At 41.9% G+C, this 22,869-nt stretch overlaps 1 protein-coding gene across 1 annotated transcript in view; it reads left to right on the top strand.

The window, feature by feature from the left end:
- LOC120910431 (cadherin-23-like) overlaps positions 1–22,869 on the top strand; it is a 299,339-nt gene that overhangs the window by 154,326 nt on the left and 122,144 nt on the right. Inside the window, exon 5 of the mRNA XM_040322191.1 lies at positions 11,634–11,762. Within this exon, the coding sequence (XP_040178125.1) occupies positions 11,634–11,762 (129 nt within the window). The remainder of the gene's footprint in view (positions 1–11,633; positions 11,763–22,869) is intronic.

The raw sequence follows: 22,869 nt of genomic DNA, 5'->3' as shown, positions 1-22,869 counted from the left end.
CGGACGCAATTTTGAAGCGCAACATGTTGGGTATCAATTTACTTGGCATAACATTATTTTGCCCAATATAAAGAAAAGTTGGGCTAACTTTACTGTTTTATTTTTTGATTCAAAAATTTTCAATTTTTCAAAAAAAAGTGTGCTTGTGAGACCGCTGCGCAATTACAGTGTAAAAGAAAGTATTGCAACGACCGCCATTTTATTTTCTAGGGTGTTAGAAAAAAATTATAATGTTTGGGGGTTCCAAGTAATTTTCTAGCAAAAAAAATGTTTTTAACTTGTAAACAACAAGTCTCAGAGGCTCCGCCCTTGAGAGGTTAAATGACAATTGCGTGGTCATACTACACTGTACCCAAACAAATTTGTTATCATTTTTTTCCCACAAATCTGCTTTTTTTTGTGGTATTTGATCACCTCTGGGATTTTTATTTTCGGACAAACAAATAAAAAAAGACCGACAATTTTGAAAAAAAAAAAGTTTTGTTTTGTTTGTAGCCAATACCAGAAGATGTATAGCTCATTTCTTAGCGCTTGCACATTCCTGTTATCCCCAAGATGTTATGGTATATGAAAATCTATTTATTTGGTATAGTCTATGCAAATGTAGGCACTCTGTCAGCTGTGTACATTACATTTTTTCCACCCAATAGTTATATTAACTTTACTCCACTTTACCTTTATCCTTCAATCTTTCTGTACGATAAACTATATTGCCCATAAACTATCAGCCATCTTATTTATTTTTAAATAGATTTTTGCATGCACATTAAATACACATAAGCTGCTGAAATTTTAGTGCAGAGTATACCAGTAATAAGCTCTTGGCAGGGAAATCATAGATCAGAAAAGAAACATGCACTAGGGCAATAAACAGTAAATTCTTGGGGTTATTCTAAAGATAATGTTCATACTGTGCTATTGAATTCCGTTTAAATGAGTGTTAATTCCACATAATCCGCTTTGGCTGCAATTGGAAAGGCATGATGTAGTGCTATAAAATGACCGGTTTACCAATCAGTCACTAGCAAACTCAACATGTCTGCAATAAGAAGGACTCGCAGGTGTTAAAAAATACAGTCAGGTATATAAAAATCAGGAAAAATAAATCTCGCGCCAAATGAATAACACTAAATTATATACTTGATAAATCAAGTGACTAACTGAGTGAAGCTGCTCCCAAATAAAATCAGGTGACTGACTTGCATATATTGTGTAGTGAGGTGAGGGGCGCTATATCAAAATAGTGGATGCGTGTCACAATGTGCGTTTGAGTAGTACACAGTGTAACTGTGTGCCCAAATCTATGTGAAAAACCAAACAGATTATAGTCTAAACTCTATAAGTACAATAGTGCCAAATGCCGTGGAAAAAAAAAAAAAATTTAAAAGAATGTCCAGCAAATAAATAGTTAAGTGCAAAATGGATCCAGTGTCTGACTTTAAGTGCGAACTTAAAGTCAGAATAAACGAACACGTGGCCAATATAATTAAAGGGTACCCAGAACACAGCGTGTCTAAGCATTTTGACTTGTACCACAACAGGGACCCGAGTCTTTTAAAATTCTATGGAATTGATAGGATTACCAAACATTGGCGTGGTACTGACCTTACTAAGGCAGTATCTCAGAACGAGACTCAATGGATACATCGTCTAAGGACTATGCGACCACTAGGGCTCAATATAGAGCTCGACCTTAATTGTTTTTTAACTGATGCGTGAACGGCAGACCTATGGGGTGAGCAAACAAACAGTTTAGTGCATCATTCCATACACACACCCAGAGGATTTTGGGAGATCCCCACTCCAAGGGGCTGGGCAGTTTGCACATCACCCATCGGCCAACCCATCTTGAATTGGGCTCACACAAAACAAAAGGGTAGAGGAAAAACATACATTCCTTGCACCACCCGAGCCTTGGAGTGTAGAATTTTGATTGTTTTACAACTAAAGTTACATACACACTCCTTGTACTACTCGAGTTGGATTGTATAATTTTTATTATTTTTTATTATTTTATAACCTATTTTAACTAATTTACAGGCTACGCAAATGGCACACATATTAAATAATAATATAACTGGGAGAACTAAAAACGCACTGCATCTAGATGGATTTAGAATACTGGTGCTATTTTGCACAATACCACATAACCCCTCTAGATGGCGCACAGAACACTATGGACCCATTGCATAGCATATTAAAAATGCCAGAGTTTTAAACAAATTCAACATGTCCAAATAAGAATTCAAAGATACATTTCAGGTATTTTAAGCAGCGAGCAGATACATGTATGTATTGATTTATGATTGGAGACAGTTTGCACAGCCATAATGTGTTTAATATGTGAGCTTTGGTAACTGGGACAGAGGCTGTCACATGATTCGATTGCCCCTCCCACAGGCTGATAAACAGACCTATATAATAGATGTCTGTTGCGTGTGCTGGATACGCTTCCTGAAGACGGTTTAACTGAAACGTGACGTCGAGGCGGTATCCGAGCGCACACGCATAGCCACGCACTTCCGGTCTCACTGGTTGATGGACAACTAGCGGTGGAACGCACGCTAGTGGACCAGGACGCGGCCATCTCTTATCTTGTCTTACTATACCCACCACCTACAGCCTCAGTGCCGGGAACGGGCACCAGCAACAGTAAGAGGCCATTTGGCATTGTAATTTTAACTTTTGTATATTAAATGGTTTTACACTATGGTGGTATCTCTTCTCCTTTCTTGGTACACCATTTGCTGCAATTGCTGACATTGGAATCCAATGAGACCCTGCTGATCCTCATTTAAAACAAGCCTGATTGACCATATTTTAAGTAATCTGGTCAACACCGTGTGGTAAGGAGCCATCCATTATTATTCTGGTGACCTATAGGTGAAGGCGGATCACTTCTTTCTCGCACTTTGGCTATTTTGAAGATTCACAAGCACTGTAGCATTTGCACTTTTCCCTGCGATTTGGGATTGGATTATTTGCATTTTGCACCTGGACTTGATACAACACTGGATCCATTTTGCACTTAACTATTTATTTGCTGGACATTCTTTTAAAATGTATTTATTTTTTTTTTTTTTTTTCCACGGCATTTGGCACTATTGTACTTATAGAGTTTAGACTATAATCTGTTTGGTTTTTCACATAGATTTGGGCACACAGTTACACTGTGTACTACTCAAACGCACATTGTGACACGCATCCACTATTTTGATATAGCGCCCCTCACCTCACTACACAATATAAAAATCAGACCTGTGAAAGAACCTAATGACTGATAACTGTTTGAGCAGTCACGCATCTGTGAAACTTCTGGATAATATTTGTAGCTTGTTACAAAATTAGCACTAGTTTCATCTAAGCCAGCCATTCTCAACTAGTGTTCCATGTAACCCCAGGGTTCCTCTAGAGAACAGGTGTCAAACACAAGGCCTGTGGGCCATTTCATGTGGCCCTTGCACCTCTCCTCTCCTCTGGTCCTACTCCAGACTCTTACTTTTTTACTTTCAAGCAATGCTTCCAGCTTCTTCCCAGCAGCAGTATAAGGAAAGGGGGTGCACTGTGATGTAAGGGAGAGTGGGGGACTCAACTTCTGATGGTGGGGTGGCTCTTGACATCTAATGTAAGGGGAGGGGATGCACTGCACATCTAATCTTAAAGATACAACTGTCCCTTTTGAGGGAAATTATAATGCTGATGCGGCCCACGAGGAAATTGAGTTTGACACCCCTGCTCTAGAGGTTCCTTGAGCTGTGGCTTATTTACTTCCCATTTGATGGTGCCTGCATGTGTCCACTTGGCAGAGCCAGGACCATGACACTAATAATCTTTTTATCTGTTTTATAAGGGTGATATTCTGACCACCACTGACAATTTGTCAATTAACCGTTTAAGACCCGGACCATTATGCAGGTAAAGGACCTGGCCCCTTTTTGCGATTCGGCACTGCATCGCTTTAACTGACAATTGCGCGGTCGTGCGACGTGGCTCCCAAACAAAATTGGCGTCCTTTTTTCCCCACAAATATAGCTTTCTTTTGGTGGTATTTGATCACCTCTGCGGTTTTTATTTTTTGCGCTATAAACAAAAATAGAGCGGCAATTTAAAAAAAAAAATCTATTTTTTACTTTTTGCTATAATAAAATATCCCCCAAAAATATATAAAATAAAAAAATATTTCCACCGTTTAGGCCGATACATATTCTTCTACATATTTTTGGTAAAAAAAATCGCAATAAGCGTTTATTGATTGGCTTGCGCAAAAGTTATAGCGTTTACAAAATAGGGGATAGTTTTATGGCATTTTTTTTATATTTATTTTTTTACTAGTAATAGCGGCGATTGGCGATTTTTTTTTTTTCGTGACTGCGACATTATGGCGACACATCGCACATTTTAGACACTTTTTGGTACCATCGTAATTTTCACAGTAATTTTCACAGCGAAAAGTGCTATAAAAATGCACCGATTACTGTGAAAATGACAATGGCAGTGAAGGGGTTAACCATTAGGGGGCGCTAAAGGGGTTAAGTGTGTCCTATTATGTGTTTCTTACTGTAGGGGGGCGTGGCTGGACGTGTGACGTCACTGATTGTCGTTCCCTATGACAGGGAACAGACGATCAGTGACAAGCCACAGAGAAGAACGGGAAGGTTTGTTTGCACGTGAGCCACCACCGGCGATCGAGTCCGCGGGTCCCACGAGCGTGGTCACGGAGCTTCGGACCGGGTCGTGGCTGGGTTTTTAAAGGGGACGTACATGTACGCCCTTGTGCCCAGCCGTGCCATTCTGCCAACGTATATCACCGTGTGGCGGTCCTTAAGTGGTTAAAGTAGCATTCTTCCAAATGACCACCAATGCCTGGGGCATTTTTCTGTTGGACCACCTGTGAATTGGCTTAATTAGGGGTACCCTAAGACCTGAAAATTATGTCAAGGGTTCCTCTAAGATAAAAAGGTAGATAAAGGCCAATCTAAACTAATAAAGGGCAAAGAGAAACTCTGCCATAAGGAAAATTCAATTGAACTTTATTTATTCTACTTGAGAAGAGATGGAAAGGGAAAAATAATCACCTTGTGTAAATACATACACTTCCCATTTAATGGTGTCTGCATAGTTCTGGAGTCAATACCACTTGGCAGAGCCAGCACCTTGTTACTTATGATCTTCTTAACATGTCTGTAAGAGTGGAATTCTAACCACCACTGTAATGGGGGCATTCTTCCCAATGACTTCCAGTCATTGGGAGCATTCCCCCAATGACTGGAAGTAGGGGGCATTCTTCCCTACCGAGGTATAGTCATATGACGGCTGCAGGAACCCTCCGTCACTTCGGGGTGCCATCATATGATGTCTTTGGCTTCCCCGGCCTCTAGAGGGTGTGCGCACACCCTCCCCGAGATGTCCACCGGGCACCCGCGATTGCATGTCACACAGCAGGGACGTGAATCCGTGTGTGTAGACACACAGATTCACGTCCTGTAAGGTGAGAGGAGACCAATGATGTGTTCCCAGTACAGAGAAACACTGATCTGTCTCCTCCCCTTGTGAGTCCCCTCCCCCTACAGTTAAAATGACTCCCTAGGTAACACAATTAACCCCTTGATCATCCCCTAGTGTTAACCCCTTCCTTGCCAGTCACATTTACACAGTAATCGGTGCATTTTTATAGCACTGATCGCTGTATAAATGTGAATAGTCCCAAAATAGTGTCAAAAGTGTCTGATATGTCCGCCACAATGTCACAGTCATGATAAAATTGCAGATCGCTGCTATTACTAGTAAAAAAAAAAACAATAAAAATGCCATAAATCTATCCTCTATTTTGTAGATGCTATAACTTTTGCGCAAACCAATCAATATACGCTTATTACAAAAAAATTACAAAAAATATGTAGAAGAATACATATCGGCCTAAACTGAGGAAGAAATTATTATTATAATTTTTTTTAATGGGATATTTATTCTAGCAAAAAGTAAAAAATATTGTGTGTTTTTTTTTTTTTTCAAAACGCTCTTTTTTTGTTTATAGCGCTAAAAAAAACATGCAGAGGTGATCAAATACCACCAAAAGAAAGCTCTATTTGTGGGGGAAAAAATTATCAAAATGTCATATGGGTACAGTGTTGCATGACCGCACAATTGTCATTCAAAATATTACAGCACTGAAAGCTGAAAATTGGCCTGGGCAGGAAGGGGATGAAAATGCCCGGTATTGAAGTGGTAATGAGCATTCTTTTTTAAATGATCACCAATGTAAGGAACATTTTTCCCACTGACCACCAGGGAATTGTTTAACCACTTCCCGCTGATTGTTTATCAGCGCAGCCCCCCCTCGGATCGCCACACTGGACCACCAGGGATGCCCACCCTGGAGCACCAGGGTGGGCAAAAAAAAAAAAAAAAGCCAGAAAAAAAAAAAAAAAGTGTAAAAAATAAATAAAAAAAAAAACATAAAAACATAAAGAAAAAAGATGCCAGTCAGTGCCCACAAATGGGCACTGACTGGCAACAATCAGTGCTGCCAACCCAGTGTCCATCAGCGCCACCCCAGTGTCCATCAGCGCCACCCCAGTGTCCATCAGCGCCACCCCAGTGTCCATCAGTGCCACCCCACAGTGCCCATCCATGCCCAGTGCCCACCTAGCAGTGCCCATCTGTGCCACCCATAAGTATCCATCAGTGCCGCCCATGAGTGCCCATCTGTGCCGCCTATGAGTGCCCAGTGCCGCCCATGAGTGCCCATCAGTGCCGCCTATGTGTGCCCATCAGTGCCGCCTATGTGTGCCCATCAGTGACGCCTATGTGTGCCCATCAGTGCCGCCTATGTGTGCCCATCAGTGCCGCCTATGTGTGCCCATCAGTGCCGCCTATGTGTGCCCATCAGTGTCGCATACCAGCGCCGCCAATCAGTGCCACCTCATCTGTCCCCGTCAGTACTACCTCATCGATGTCCATCAGTGCCATCTCATCGGTGCCCATTAGTGCCGCCATATCAGTGCCCGTAATTGAAAGAGAAAACTTATTTACAAAAAAATTAACAGAAAAAAATAAAAACGTAATTTTCAGCCTTTTTTTAGTTGTTGCGCAAAAAAAAAAATCGCAGAGGTGATCAAATACCACCAAAAGAAAGCTCTATTTGTGGGGAAAAAAGGACGCCAATTTTGTTTGGGTACAGTGTAGCATGACCGCGCAATTGCCATTCAAAGTGCGACAGTGCTGAAAGCTGAAAATTGGCTTGGGCGGGAAGCTGCGTAAGTACCTGGTATGGAAGTGGTTAATCAGAGGTACCCTGAAACTTGAAATTTTATTTCAAGGGTTCCTCTAGGGTAAAAAGTTTGAGAAAGGCTGATGTAAACTAAAAGGGGGCAAAGAGGATCTCGACTATGAGGGAAAAATCATCTGAACTGTATTTATTTTTCTTTGAACAGAGGAGAAAATCAATCACCTTGAATAAATACATACATGGTCTATACCAGGGGTATTGAATTACAATTTCAGTTCAGAGGTCTGAATATCCTATTGTTACCCGTGGCACGTTTTCGCCTGTGCCAAACTGCATGTTCCTGCAGCACCATGCGGCTTGGTGTGGCATGTTTTTGTCAAAAAAAGGCTTCTTTGTCCATGTTTCTTGCAGGTAGTGCAGCCCATTAAAATGGGCTGATCTACCCACAACGTGTGCACCTAAAGCACATGCACAGATCTGAACCCAGTCTTACATCACAGTCCCCTCCTCCTTCACATCAAGATCCCCTCTTGATGAGTGTCGGCTTCCCCCTCCACCCCTTTCACAGTAGGGTTTTGACACTTCCTAGACATCAGTCCTTCCCCCATATTACAGTCCTCAGCCACCCCAAATTACTATCTCATTGCTCCCCACATCAGTCCTCAGCCACCCCAATGTAATAACCTCAGCCCCGCAGATTACAGTCATTAGTCCCCTCACATTGCAATCCTCAGCCCCCTCACATTACAGTCCTAAGCCCCCCACTTTATTGACCTCAGCCCACTCTCATATTGCAGTCCTTAGCCCCACCCCACATTGCAGTCCTTGGCCCCCCACTTTAATGACCTTAGCCCCCCACATTACAGTCCCCAATCCCCTCACCGTACAGCATCAGCTCCCTCCACATTCTAATCATCAGTCCCCCCACATTACATTCCTCTCCCCCAATTTAATGTCCACAGCCCTCACACCCCAACATTACATTCCTCAGCCCCCCACATTAATTCAGCCCTCACCCCCCCCCCCCCACATTACAGTCCTCAGTCCCCCACTTTAATGACCTCAGCCCTCCCACATTACAGTCCTCAGTCTCCTCACATTACTGTCCTCAGCTTCCTCCACATTACAATCGTCAGTCCCCCCACATTATAGTCCTTAGCCCCCACTTTAATGTCTTCAGCTTCCCCCCGCTTTAATGTCCTCAGCCCCACCCCCACATCACAATCCCCAGCCCCCTACTTCAGAGTCCTCAGCTACCCCCACTTTACATCCTCAGCCCCCCCCTCACATCACAGTCCTCATCACCCCCCAACTTCACAGTCCTCAGGCTCCTCCAACTTTAATGTCATCAGCCCCAAATATCACTGTCCTTGGCACACACATTCTCATGACTTTTCAGCTTTTCGCATTTAGTGTCTTCACCCCCTGTAACTTCGCCCCCTCCCTCATTGTCTTACCTTACACATAGAGATCGGAGGAAGGTACAGCATGTCTGTATGGAGGGTGGGTGCTGAAGACACTGATTGGTTGCTAGGACTGCCCTTCACCCTAGCAGCCTATCACCTGCTTGCTAACCTCGGGCAGCTCCGCCCTCCATCCAGAAGCGTACCGCCTCCGACTGTTGGCTCCGTAAGGATTAAAAAAATACTCTCTAATGAACGTCGATCTCTTCCATGTTCAAGTAGATCTCCATCTGTCCATGGTTGTCAATCCTTGGACACAAACAAATGAAACATTTGGCCTCTAACAATGCTGTATTGCTAAAAAGTTATGGATGTTCAAAATTCTATGGGCACTTTATTGTTAGTCATGGCAGACTTGTACTGTGCTTTTCAAAATGCTTATGAAAATAAGTGAAAATATGATTCTGAACTACTCACTCCTGGCTGGGTCATGATGACTTCCCGCGGGGGGGATAGGTATGATCCTGTGGATAGCAATACAATGTAAATTATACAGAATATTTAAAGACAATTGTGTCTAGGGTAGAATTAACATGAGAGAGGGACAGAAATTAAATGAATTCTTCCAGGAAACTTTGTGTCATAGTGTTTCTCAGGAGTTGACCCTTCAGCCATCGACAGCAACTGTCTGGAACTGATTCTCGGTTCAGCTGGAACCTGTGATTAAATAGCTATACAAAGCACAAATTTACTGTCATTACCTGACACCACAACACAGATATTAAAGGCAATCTCCGATCAACACATCCCAGTATTTATACTCATTACATGACACCATGCAATATATATTTACTGACATTGCTCGGCAGAGAAGAATAGATAGTAGGATGACAAGATAGTTCCATTAACAATAGAACGCGTCTAGCTGATTGCACATCTATTAATTCTTCAAAGCTTGAAGGATGCACCCAGAAGTTTGCACCATACTCAAAATAAGTGATGTTGGAACCCAATGGCAAAAATGTTCTATTAAATGTAAGAAATAATTTCACACACAGATAACAGCAACTTATTGACCACTAATGCAGGAACATAAATAAAAAATACTGTTACCTTGGTATAAACTGCATGCATCACTATGATTGTACATACATTTAACAAACATTTATACTATACATTTTAAAATGGAATGAGAATATGTTAATTTGTAAAATTAATGGTAGTTATATGTGGACACACATAGATCGGTATATGACCATTTAATCGATCATTTACTTAAACTAGGCTGATTGAAATGACCAAATTCTGAACATCCTTCATTGACTGATTTAGCGAGTGCTTGATTGATTTGGACTCCGCCAAGGCAATTGGCCATGTAATTTTTTTTTGCGGATCACTTCTGTTTAATCAATATCTGTTATTATCCTTTCCCTGATGCCATGCAGATATTTGTTAGATTAAACAAATGTTTTGAAGAGATCATTTACATTTGTGACCGATAGATTTTATTTTCAGGCAGTCGCAAAGTGTGTTGCATTGTTACATATTTTCACAAATGATGAATTACTTGTTTGCATTTGCTTAAATCTAGATCAGTTACACAGCACTACCTGTATAAATCATCAATATAAAGTTTTTTTTATAATGTTTAAAAACCTCAGATATTATATTTTAAATGGATTATGTTATCCACAAATGCATATACAGTAGGTGCCGCAGATTTTGTGTCAATCTCGCCTCTGCTAGCGGTGAGATTGACCACCCGTGATCCCCGTCACGGGAGCCAGCGCCGTGCTATGTCGCTCCTCCCGCTCTCCGCCCCCACTGGATTCCTATGGATGCATGGCATCTCGTGGGGGCAGCGAGCGCGAGAAGCACAGCCTCCAGCGACGATATCCAGCGTGATCCCATCGCGCGGGATATACAAAATCGGAGGCACCTACTGTATATACTATGCTGCCAAAAGTATTGTAACGCCTACCTTTACACACACATGAACTTTAATGGCATCCCAGTCTTAGTCTGTAGGGTTCAATATTCAGTTGGAACACCCTTTGCAGCTATAACAGCTTCCACTCTTCTAGGAAATCTGTCCATAAGGTTTAGGAGTGTGTCTATGGGAATGTTTGACCATTCGTCCAGAAGCGCATTTGTGAGGGCAGGCACTTATATGGACGAGAAGACCTGACTCGGAGACTCCACCCTAATTCATCCTAAAGGCATTTATCAGATTGAGGTCAGGACTGTGCAGTCCATTCAAGTTCTTCCACCCAAAACTAGCTTATCCATGTCTTTATGGATCTTGCTTTGTGCACTGGTGTGCAGTCACGTTGGAACAGGAAGGGGCAATCCTCAAACTGTTCCCACAAAGTTGGAAGCATTAAATTGTCCTAAATGTCTTGGTATACTGATGCCTTAAGAGTTCCCTTCACTGGAACTAAGGGGCCAAGCCCAACCCCTGAAAAACAACCCCACACCATAATCTACCCTCCACCAAATGATTTGACCAGAGCACAAAGCAAGGTCCATAAAGACATGGATGAGAGAGTTTGGGGTGCAAAAATTTATTGGCCTGCACAGAACTTGAGCAGTTCTGCAAAGAAGAGTGGGCGAATATTGCAAAGTCTAGATGTGCAAAGTTAGTAGAGACATATCGCACAAGACTAAAGGCTGCAAATAAAGCAAAACATGGTTCAACAAAATACTGACAAATGGGGTGGTCCTTTCTCCAAGATTCTGTTTTTTTGATTATTTTTTTTTCCTAATATGTTGGGGTTATGAATTTCACGTGTATGTTATAAGTTGCACTAAGTAAATGCAACTGGATAAAACAAAATAGTGTCTCTCTTTAGGCTGCAATGCAACAAAATGTTGTTATTATTTTAAATGGGGTGATTCTTTTCTTTACCCACTGTATAAATCTTCACATAATTAGTAGCTTAGTGTTTAATATATTTTATGAAGGTCCTGTAACCCATTGTTTTTCATGTATTTTTTTCTAGGATCAAGACAAAACAAAACCCCTTTCAACATTGGCCAATCTGGCCATCACAATCACAGATATTCAGGATATGGACCCAATCTTCATAAACTTGCCTTATAGCACTAACATCTATGAAAACTCGCCTCCGGTAAGAGTTTTTCATCTATTCTAAAAATGTTTGTATTATAAAATAGTATGATTTCTACAGTTTTGCCTAATACAAATATAGAGTGAGATGCAAATCATGTCAAATATCTACTGCAAGCAAAGGTACTATCCAGATTAGGAAATAATTACAAAATTGGCCTTATACCAGTGGCGGCTGGTGCTCAAAATTTTTGGGGGGGGCGCAAACGGAAAAAAAAAATTGCAGCCTCACTGTGCCCATCACATGCAGCCACTGTGCCATCAAACGCAGCCACTGTGCCATGCCACCAAATGCAGCCACTGTGCCATCAATTGTCACCACTGTGCCATGCCATCAAACACAGCAACTGTGCCATCAATTGTCACCACTGTGCCATGCCATCAAACGCAGCCACTGTGCCATCAATTGTCACCACTGTGCCATGCCATCAAACAGCAACTGTGCCATCAATTGTCACCACTGTGCCATGCCATCAAACGCAGCCACTGTGCCATCAATTGTCACCACTGTGCAATGCCATCAAACGCAGCCACTGTGCCATCAATTGTCACCACTGTGCCATGCATCAAACACAGCAACTGTGCCATCAATTGTCACCACTGTGCCATGCCATCAAATGCAGCCACTGTGCCATCAATTGTCACCACTGTGCCATGCCATCAAACAGCAACTGTGCCATCAATTGTCACCACTGTGCCATGCCATCAAACACAGCAACTGTGCCATCAATTGTCACCACTGTGCGATGCCATCAAACGCAGCCACTGTGCCATCAATTGTCACCACTGTGCCATGCCATCAAACGCAGCCACTGTGCCATCAATTGTCACCACTGTGCCATGCCATCAAACGCAACCACTGTGCCATCAATTGTCACCACTGTGCCATGCCATCAAACGCAGCCACTGTGCCATCAATTGTCACCACTGTGCCATGCAACACAGCAACTGTGCCATCAATTGTCACCACTGTGCCATGCCATCAAACGCAGCCACTGTGCCATCAATTGTCACCACTGTGCCATACCATCAAACGCAGTCACTGTGCCATCAATTGTCACCACTGTGCCATGCCATCAAACGCAGCCACTGTGCCCCTCAACTGTTGCCACTGTGCCAATTGTCACCACTGTGCCCTTTAATTGTCACCACTGTGCCCCATGATGCCACTGTGCCCATTCTCACCACTGTGCCCCATGATGCCACTGTGCCAATTGTCACCTCTGTGCCCTTTGTCACCACTGTGCCCCATGATGTCACTGTGCCCCTTTCCCTGTAAAAAGCACTTACCTGAGGATTCCATGTGCTCCCTCGATGTCTTCTGCCGCTGTGGTGAAGCTTCAGCCAATCAGGTTCCTGATAACCAGAATCCGGGAACCTGATTGGCTGAAACGGCCGTTTGTCTTATACAATGAGCGCAGATTGCCTGCGCTCAGAGTATAGACAGCTGAGAGCCGGAGAAAAGCCTATCAGAGCCGCTGGCTTTGATAGGCAGTTCCCCTCAGCCAACCAGCTGCCGCTATTCGGGTAACCGGCGTCCCGCATCCGGTTATCTGAATAGACCAGGCAACCAACAATAACATACATTTGTGCATTTATGCACGAATGTGTGTTATTTGCGAGAGGGGGTGGCGCTGCAGCGCCCTCTATAGACGGCCGCCAGAACTGCGGCTAAAATGTCAAAATGACATTTTAGCCGAATAAAAGTTCTTAAAGGGCCCGTTTTTTTTTTTTTTTGTTTTGTGACTGTGGGAGGGGGGGCGGCGCCCGTGCGTCCCTATGGAGGGGCCGCCACTGCCTTATACTCTATGTTCTCAGGCATTGGATACACATTCCAGACTTGGGTTCGCTCAGCTTAGGCCCCATTCACACTTGTCTGACTTCAAAATTGTGTGATTTCTATTGCAACTTTAATGTGTGACGATGCGACTTTGGATGCGTGCAATATTGTTATGACTTTTGTTTGTGTTCTACAAAGTCGCTAGAAATATGCAGAATAAACATTTGTTTCATATTATTGTGGTGTCAGTCACATACAGTTTATTGCATTATTACTGAATAAGACCTATTCTCACCCCTTGCAGATTTGTACTTAACTCGATATTACTGCCACATCCTCCTCCATCTTTTGTCACATGCTATAATAGGGAAGGTGTTTTGCAATGTTTTTTTTTTTTCTGTTGGAGGCCCAATAAAATGTTTGCTAATACGCCCTGTGATTTCTAGTTACACCTCTGAGTGAGACTGTGGGATAGGGTTTAGCAGGCTGGAAGTCCCCAAAGCAGATTATGTTTTGCATATCTAGTACCCCCCTGACCCCTAGAGGCATGGCGTTACCTCCAGAGTCAGCATGGTCCGACATTTCACCTCAGGGGTGATTTTCTTAGGCATATTGGGACACATGGACAGAAAAGCACCAATCACTTTTAGATAAAACAGAGAGGATTTCGTTATTCAGTTATATGGGAAATAGGGTTACTGTTTCATATGCTCAGGACCACATTTCCAGTACTCTATAATGCACATCACAAGGAAGAGTGCCCTGAAGTTGGGATCGTCCTTCCTGTGGTAAGATTCTCTAACAATGCGGCACCAATAACAGCAGCTTCCATCTTCAGCAGAAGAGTCAACCAGCCTCCATAGGACTCCAACCTGTCTCCAGTGAAGATCAGCAGCTCCAGGCCTAATCACTTCCCAGGCCCCTTCAGGCTAGACAGGCCTTAGGCCCCTTTCACATGGGGCAGATCAGTAATGATCCACCTCCGTGTGCTTCGTAAGCTCAGTGGGGATCGCTCCGTAGATCCCTGCTGAGCCGGCGGATGACAGGGCGGTCCCTGCACACTGTGCAAGGACCGCCCTGTCTTTTCTCCGCTGTGCAGACGGGAGAAAAAATAGGGTTTTCTTCCGTCTGCAAAATCGGATGTTTGCGGAGGCGGACGATTACGGGTGTCAGCTGATATAAAGTGTATGTAGGATAGAGTAAGGAAAGATTAGAAACAGTCAGATATTTTATTGCTGTCAAAGTCCCTGCTGTGTAGATGTATCTATGTTTGGGTGATGGGGAAAGAAAGCAATGGGAAATCCAAAATTGTTGTCACCTGAACATGAAATCTTTTGAAGAGGATGCTCATTATAGTGAGTATAGTAGGAGGGTATTTCCTTTACTTTAAAAAGATTTCCTTGAACTTCTTGCTTTGGTAGGTCAGGAACTGACGGAACTGAAAAAAGTCTCCCAATTGTAACACAGAAGGCAAAGAAACAGGGGGCCAGATTCAGAGACATTTACGTTACTCCGCGGCGGCGTAACATATCCCATTTACGTTACACCGCCGCAGGTTTACAGTGTAAGTGCCTGATTCACAAAGCTCTTACTTGTAAACTTGCGGCGGTGTAACATAAAAGCGCTCGGCGCAAGCCCGCCTAATTCAAATGGGGAGGGCACCATTAAAATTAGGCGCGTTCCCGCGCCGAACGTTCTGCGCATGCTCCGTGTTAAAATTTCCCGACGTGCTTTGCGCGAAATTACGGCGCCCTGACTTTTTTTTGAACGGCGACGTGCGTTACGGCGTTTCGTATTCCCAGACGTCTTACGCAAAAAAAAAAATTGAAATTCGACGCTGGAACGACGGCCATACTTTAACATGGCTGATCTAAAGATAAGACATGTTAAAGCAGATGTAACTTTACAACGGGAAATACCGACTAGCGACGACGTACGAGATTGCGACGAACGCGCGGATCTTCGTGGATCGCCGTAACTAGTCATTTGCATATTCTACGCCGACCGCAATGGAATCGCCACCTAGCGGCCGGCCTAGAATTGCATCCTAAGATCCGACGGTGTAAGTCAATTACACCTGTCGGATCTTAGGGCTATCTATGCGTAACTGATTCTATGAATCAGCCTCATAGTTAGGACGGGCGGATCACAGAGATACGCTGGTGTATCAGGAGATACGCCGTCGTATCTCTTCTGTGAATCTGGCCCAGGGTTTTCATTATTCTCTATTATATCAAACCAACAAAAAAATGGTTTGATTTACTACACCTGCTTCTGAGGGCTTGAGAGTTTTATAATCCTATCACCCCAATACTCAGACATCTTAGCATTCAGCTGATTACTCAGAAAAAGGGAAAAAAGGGGTATAAATCCTGTTCGAAAATTAGCGGCTCAGTAAACAATGGAGATGCATAGAAAATATATAAATCTTTAATAGAAAAAAGAGAAACGCATACATGAAATTGAATAAAAGGACAATACAAAAATGTAAATCATACGTATGAATACATATTATATGATGAGAACCCGAATGCATCACTGCGTTTCGCCGTTGGGCTTTTTCAGGATACAATAATTGCAGAAGCAAGAAAGGGATATCACTATATATATATAACAACAAAAACATCAATTTATAAATAAAATACTAACACATTCATTTTATGAGAGCATTACAAAGAAAAAGTCCAGATACCTATAAACAGGCATGAAAAAGGATGGCAGAAAAAATAAATAAATATAGAAAAGTATAAAAATAAATACAAATACAAATGGTACCTTGCAAATTCAATTCTTAATTAGCCTGTGGGTAACACAGATATTCAATATAGGAAAAAGATTAGCCATGCAGAGAAAGTGAAAGCTGATTATTCAGTTTTTTTACCCTGGCTACCTAGTTGCCCTGTTGTGCTCTGCTAGTTCCAATCCTGTCCAGCCTTATCAAACTAGTCTTTGGTCCTTTTTGACCATACCCTTTTATTGATTGCCAATATTGCCAATTGATTGCACTAGTTACTAATAATAGTATTTTCTGGTAGATTGCACTTGCATTCAATTACAGTTAATTATTGTTGTCACCGCTTGCTATATGTTTGATTTGCCATTATGTACTGTATTCACATGGGCAATAAACATTGGATTTACCTAGTTACCTACTGTATGTTTCATGGTGTGCTTACATTGAAGGTAACTGCTTGCATAAGACTCCAAAAAGAAAGAAAATATCTAGATTATGCAGAACTGTACCACAATTTAAAGTGCACCCCATATTGCAGGGTTTGTCCAGAGTGGCCTAGGTCTGTGAAATGTTAAATACAAAAAAAGACGGATTAAGAAGGTGCACTGAGTGCAATAAACTGTATAGAAAATTAACATAAGACTGTTCTTTTCAGTGCCCTTCAGGAGACGCAATTAAGCTAATAAAACATTTGAATTGTGTGTCCCTTTTACATTTACAGTCATGGGTCATGCAGTGTGCCTGCTTTGGGTATTTGAGGATAATTATGCGCTCTCTCTCTCTCTCTCTCTCTCTCTCTCTCTCTCTCTCTCTCTCTCTGACACCTTTGCAAATAGCATTCTGTTGTCTTGATTATTATGACAGTTATGTCATATAGCTATGTTTTCTTACATGTGTAATGTTTCTTTTTTTCCAAGCTTTCTTCCCTTTTTCAATCTAGCTTTTTTCTTTCTTTATTCCTGCTTTTGCTGTGTCTCCCTTCCCTTATCTGTGGCTCACAGCATGCCTCTATCAGTGTAGCTGTTAAGAATACCTAATCTAAAGTGTATATATTACCTAATAGAGTCCTTCTTATTTGGGATTATTGCATCAAATTTTAATTTCCTCACTTGAGTAACAGCATGTCATGCTGGCCGTCAGTAAAGAGCTGATAGAAAGTGAAAGGGTTGTATAAACGGCAGCAAATTACTGCAAGCGGATAACTATCGGCTCTTTGACTGGAGCTGAGGAGTGCGAAATAGGATTTTCAGCTTCCAAATCTACCACAGAAATAGTGCCAAGGCCCTGCTATCCTCTCCCCAAGGGTTCCTCTTTTGTGACACTTAGACTTTGCTTTGCCTTTCAAATAGATCTTTAATCCTGACATAGCAAGGGGAGAAAATAAAGTTTACTAACCAAATCATACTGCATATTCTAGGAGCGTGCAACTTTTGACCTGTACATCCAATCGCAGAAGATTCTACAACTAGTCAGGGGAGAATGTGTGGCTGGCTAAAGGACCCTGCAAATGATCATAGATCATGTGGCTGTGATGCATTCGATTTAAGAAAGCATTTGATCAACCATTTGTTTCCTCGTTTGTACTATAGAAACATTGTTTGCTATTATAATAGGTTTCAAAATATTTAAGCCATCTGCATTAAACAGAAGAAATACATTATATTAGAACAATAGTATTTTGGAAATAAAATCTACATATGGGCAGGTTAATCAATATTCAGTGTGACCCCCCCCCCCCTTTGCCTTCAAAACCGCAGCAATTCTTCTGGGTACACTTGCACACAGCTTTTGAAGGAACTGGCAGGTAGCTTGTTCCAAACATCTAGAAGTACTAACCACAGATCCAGGACTCAAACTATCACTTCCAGGACTACTTGTTCTTCTTTACACCGAAGGTAGTTCTTAATAGACGTGCATTTGTTTTCGTCCGATTGCATTTTCATCCGAATTTCTGGTATTTTCATTATCGTTTTAACAAACGAAAACGAACGAGCAGAATCCAAAATCCGAAAGATCCGACATAAAAAAATGCTTTGTTAGTTTTCGTTGCTACAACGGTTCGATATAGATAGAAGATTCGACATAACGCTGACAATAGCAATCTGTGTCTATCAAACCTGTGGTCGAATGTGCCTAACCTTAACGCTGTTAGTCCAAGATTGTTCTACATAGAGAGGAAAGATTCGACATAGAGAGAAAAGATTTGACATTATAGAGACAGTGTTGGGGTAGACCATTCATTCGACATGAACGACGAAAATTCGACAAAGCAGCGGGAAAAAAACGGCTAATCTGTCATTGAAGGCTTATGGTGTTTGTCGAAATTTGTAAGAGGATTCGACAAGCAGCTAAACTGTACGATGCCGCAATCGTACATTTGCGGTCAAATGCTCGACCCATAGGCTATAGAAGAATTCAAATGTTGGTGGACTAGTAATAATAATTTATAAAGATAATTATTATTCGTGTCATACAACATTAGACTTCTTCTATAGCTTGTGGGCAGAACATTTGACCGGAAATGTACGATTGCGACATCGTACAGTTTAGCTGCTCCGTCGAATCTTCTTAGAACATTTCACAGACACCATAAGCCTTCAATGACAGATTCGACCTTCATTCGGATTTTCGGACGAATGCATTTTCGAAACTAAATAAATAAAAACGAATTTCGGGAGTAACTAAATAAATTTATTTTTCGGAAGAAAACTAAATTCCAAAACAAAATATTTCAGTGTTCACATGTCTAGTTCTTAAAGACATTGGCTGTATGTTTGTGGTGGTTGTCCTGCTGCAAAATACATTTGGGGCCAATCACACGCCTCTCTGATGGTATGGCACAATGGACAAATACCTGCCTGTATTTCTCAGCATTAAGGACACCATTAATCCTGACCAAATCTTTAATCCAATTTGCAGAAATGCAGCCCCAAGAAACTTCCACCATGCTTCACTGTTGCCTGCAGACACACATTATTGTGCCTCTCTCCAGCCTTTCATGATCAAACTGCCTCCTGCTACAGTCAAATTTTTCAAATTTTGACTCATCAATTCAGAGCACCTGCTGCCATTTTTCAGCACACCAGTTCCTATGTTTTTGTGCATAGTTTAGTTGCTTAGCCTGGTTTCCATGTTGGCAGTATGGCTTTTTGCCTCCGTTCTTCCATGACTACTTCTGGCCAGATTTCCCTGCACAAGTGGACAGTAGTTGGGTGTACCATTGGTCCCATTGTTTTTAAACAGTTCTGTGCTGATCGCACTGATGGACATCTTCCAATGCCCAAGGGAAGATGATGATGAGTTAGTGAGTCTTTCATCTGCTGCATTGTTTTCTTGACCAACCACTGCGTCCACGGTCCTCAACAATGCCCGTTTCTTTGTGCTACATCAAAAGAGCTTGAGCATCACATCTTGAAACCCTAGTCTGCTTTGAAATCTTAGCCTGGGAGAGACCTTGCTGATGGCAAGACAGTCTTGCCATGGTGTATAATCTGTCTTCCACAATCTCGCCTTCGTAGCAGAGTTTGCCTGTTCCTCACACCCTTTTAAACTTCCTACACAGTTGTTTCTGTTTCAGTTAATTACTGTTTTTCAACCTATATATGAAATGGATGATTATTGGCATCTGCTTGGTATAATTGGTTGATGATACACCTGACACCTAATCCTTCAATATCCTTCAATGTGTGCAAGTTTAGAAAGCGTGCAAGTGTAATGCCGCGTACACACCATCACTTTATGTGATGAAAAAAAATGACGTTTTTAAAAACGTCACTTTAACCACTTAAGCCCCGGACCAATATGCAGCCTAAAGACCCAAGGTGTTTTTACAGTTCGGGACTGCGTCGCTTTAACAGACAATTGCGCGGTCGTGCGACGTGGCTCCCAAACAAAATTGGCGTCCTTTTTTCCCCACAAATAGAGCTTTCTTTTGGTGGTATTTGATCACATCTGCGGTTTTTAGTTTTTGCGCTATAAACAAAAATAGAGCGACAATTTTGAAAAAAAAGCAATATTTTTTACTTTTTGCTGTAATAAATATCCCCCAAAAACATATATAAAAACATTTTTTTTCCTCAGTTTAGGCCGATACGTATTCTTCTACCTATTTTTAGTAAAAAAAATCGCAATAAGCGTTTATCGATTGGTTTGCGCAAAATTTATAGTGTTTACAAAATAGGGGATAGTTTTATTGCATTTTTATTTTTTTTTATTTTTTTACTACTAATGGCGGCGATCAGCAATTTTTTTCGTGACTGCGACATTATGGCGGACACTTCGGACAATTTTGACACATTTTTGGGACCATTGTCATTTTCACAGCAAAAAATGCATTTAAATTGCATTCTTTATTGTGAAAATGACAGTTGCAGTTTGGGAGTTAACCACAGGTGGCGCTGTAGGAGTTAGGGTGCACCTAGTATGTGTTTACAACTGTTTGGGGGTGTGGCTGTAGGAATGACGTCATCGATCGTGTCTTCCCTATAAAGGGAATGACGCGATCGATGCGCCGCCATAGTGAAGGACGGGGAAGCCGTGTTTACACACGGCTCTCCTCGTTCTTCAGCTCCGGGGAGCGATCGCGACGGAGCGGCTATAAACAAATAGCCGCGCCGTGGTCCCGGATCGCTCCCCGAGCGGACCCGACCTCCGCATGTAGCGGGGGGGGTCCCGATCGGACCCCCCACCCGCTAATAGGCGAGGACGTACCTATACGCCCATGTGCCTGTACGTGCCATATTGTGGACGTATATGTACATGCGGGGGTCGGGAAGTGGTTAATTGACTGTGTGTGGGGGAAAACGTCGTTTTATGTCTTGTAAAAAACGACCAAAAAAAATTTGAAGCATGCTTCAATTTTATGTGTCGTTTTTCAAAAGTGCACTTTTTACTTCACAGAAATTGACCGTGTGTAGCAAAAAACGTTGTTTTCTAAGACGTTTTTTCATCCACGCATGCCCAGAAGCTACTTATGAAGCAAGCTTCAATGGTAAAACGTGGTGGAACGTAACCTCACTTTGCAAGATCATTGTGAGAAAACAATGGTGTGTAGGCAACTTCAAACGTCATTTTTTACTTCACAGAAAGTGTCGTTTTTTTTCATCACATAAAGTGATGGTGTGTACGGGGCATAAGAACGGATGTTGGTTTGGAGGCAAAGGGTAGTCACACCAAAATATTGACTTAATTTTAGATGTTTCTATTGTTGGCACACTGTTTATTTTTATCAATTTATAAAAATCATATTTAAATATATATTTTTGAAAGCATTCTTACTTTACAACATTTCTTTATATCTGCCTAAAACTTTTGCACAGTAGTGTGCAAAAGTTTGCGGTTACAATGCTTTACAGGCTCCCAAGAAAAGTGCCCATTTTGAAGACTTATATGCAAGTAATTGGGAGTTCAATAGTTATAGGGGTCTGGGTCCTGCCCTGGGGGATATTATCAATAAAAAAAAGTTTGTAAAAAACGTAATTTTTAAATGAGTAGTGATTTTTTGATTTTTAAAGTAAAAGAATAAAATGAAAAGTGCCTTCCAATATAGTGCCTGGGGGGTTACCTTAGTCTACCTGTAAAGTGGCAGATCTGTCCATGTCTAGAATCCGCTGCAGCAATAATTGCATTTATAAAGTAATGCACACAAAAACTATATGGCATTAAACTGGCAGTAACGCACACAAAACTATATGGCCCTAAACTGACAGTAACGCACACAGAAGTAAATGGTGTTAAACTGGCAGTAACACACACAGAAGTAAATAGCATTAAACTGGCAAATAGACTGTGTTCAACCGTCACTACACTGATGCTATCTGAACTGTCCCTACTCTAGCTGCACACTATGCAAAGCTGAATGATGGTCCTCCTCACTACACTCACACTATCCCTAGACTGACACTAAACTAATATTCTACACTGACAATTGAAGCAAAATAGCACAGTAACTAACTAATAGCACTGAACCGAGCCCTGTTCTATCTCTCTCCATGCCAAAATCACACTGAAAATGGCTGCCATTTAAAGAGTACTTTTATACTGTGGGGCGGGAAGGCGCTATTATTGGATAAAGTCATCATGACTTTCACTGCTTCAGCCAATTGGGGCGTGCAATGCACTGTTCAGCGCTGCAATGCACTGTGGTCAGTTCAGGGGACCGAACAAATGGTCGAACAACCTGTTTGTTCGGAGGTTCGCCGAATGTCCGATCAAAGAACTTATGCTTGGGCCGAACTGTTTGCCCATCCCTATTTGTCACACCTATTCTCTGAACAGATTGCCATGCTGGAGGTGCCATTTCTAAACTTGCCTGGGCTAAGGCCCCCGTCACCGGTGGCTCTGTGTCGCCAGCACAGAAATGTTTGCAGCTTGTCTCTTGCCTCTCTGTGTAATACATTTCTTATGTGTGTACTTTATTGCAGAGACCTTGACTTATCTATTTCTGTAACTGAATACGTACAACTTAGGTGCATGTCTTTGCCAGCATTGATGCTGTTACTTTATGACCATTTTAATATTAATAAAAAGTATTTTGATTTAAAGAAAATCTACCAATAGTAAGCACTAATACGTAAAATCAGAACTTGGTATTCT

This window comes from Rana temporaria, chromosome 8 (genome assembly GCF_905171775.1).
Source record: "Rana temporaria chromosome 8, aRanTem1.1, whole genome shotgun sequence".
In the NCBI taxonomy this organism is placed as follows: Eukaryota; Metazoa; Chordata; class Amphibia; order Anura; family Ranidae; genus Rana; species Rana temporaria.
This window is presented reverse-complemented; position numbering and strand designations above follow the sequence as displayed.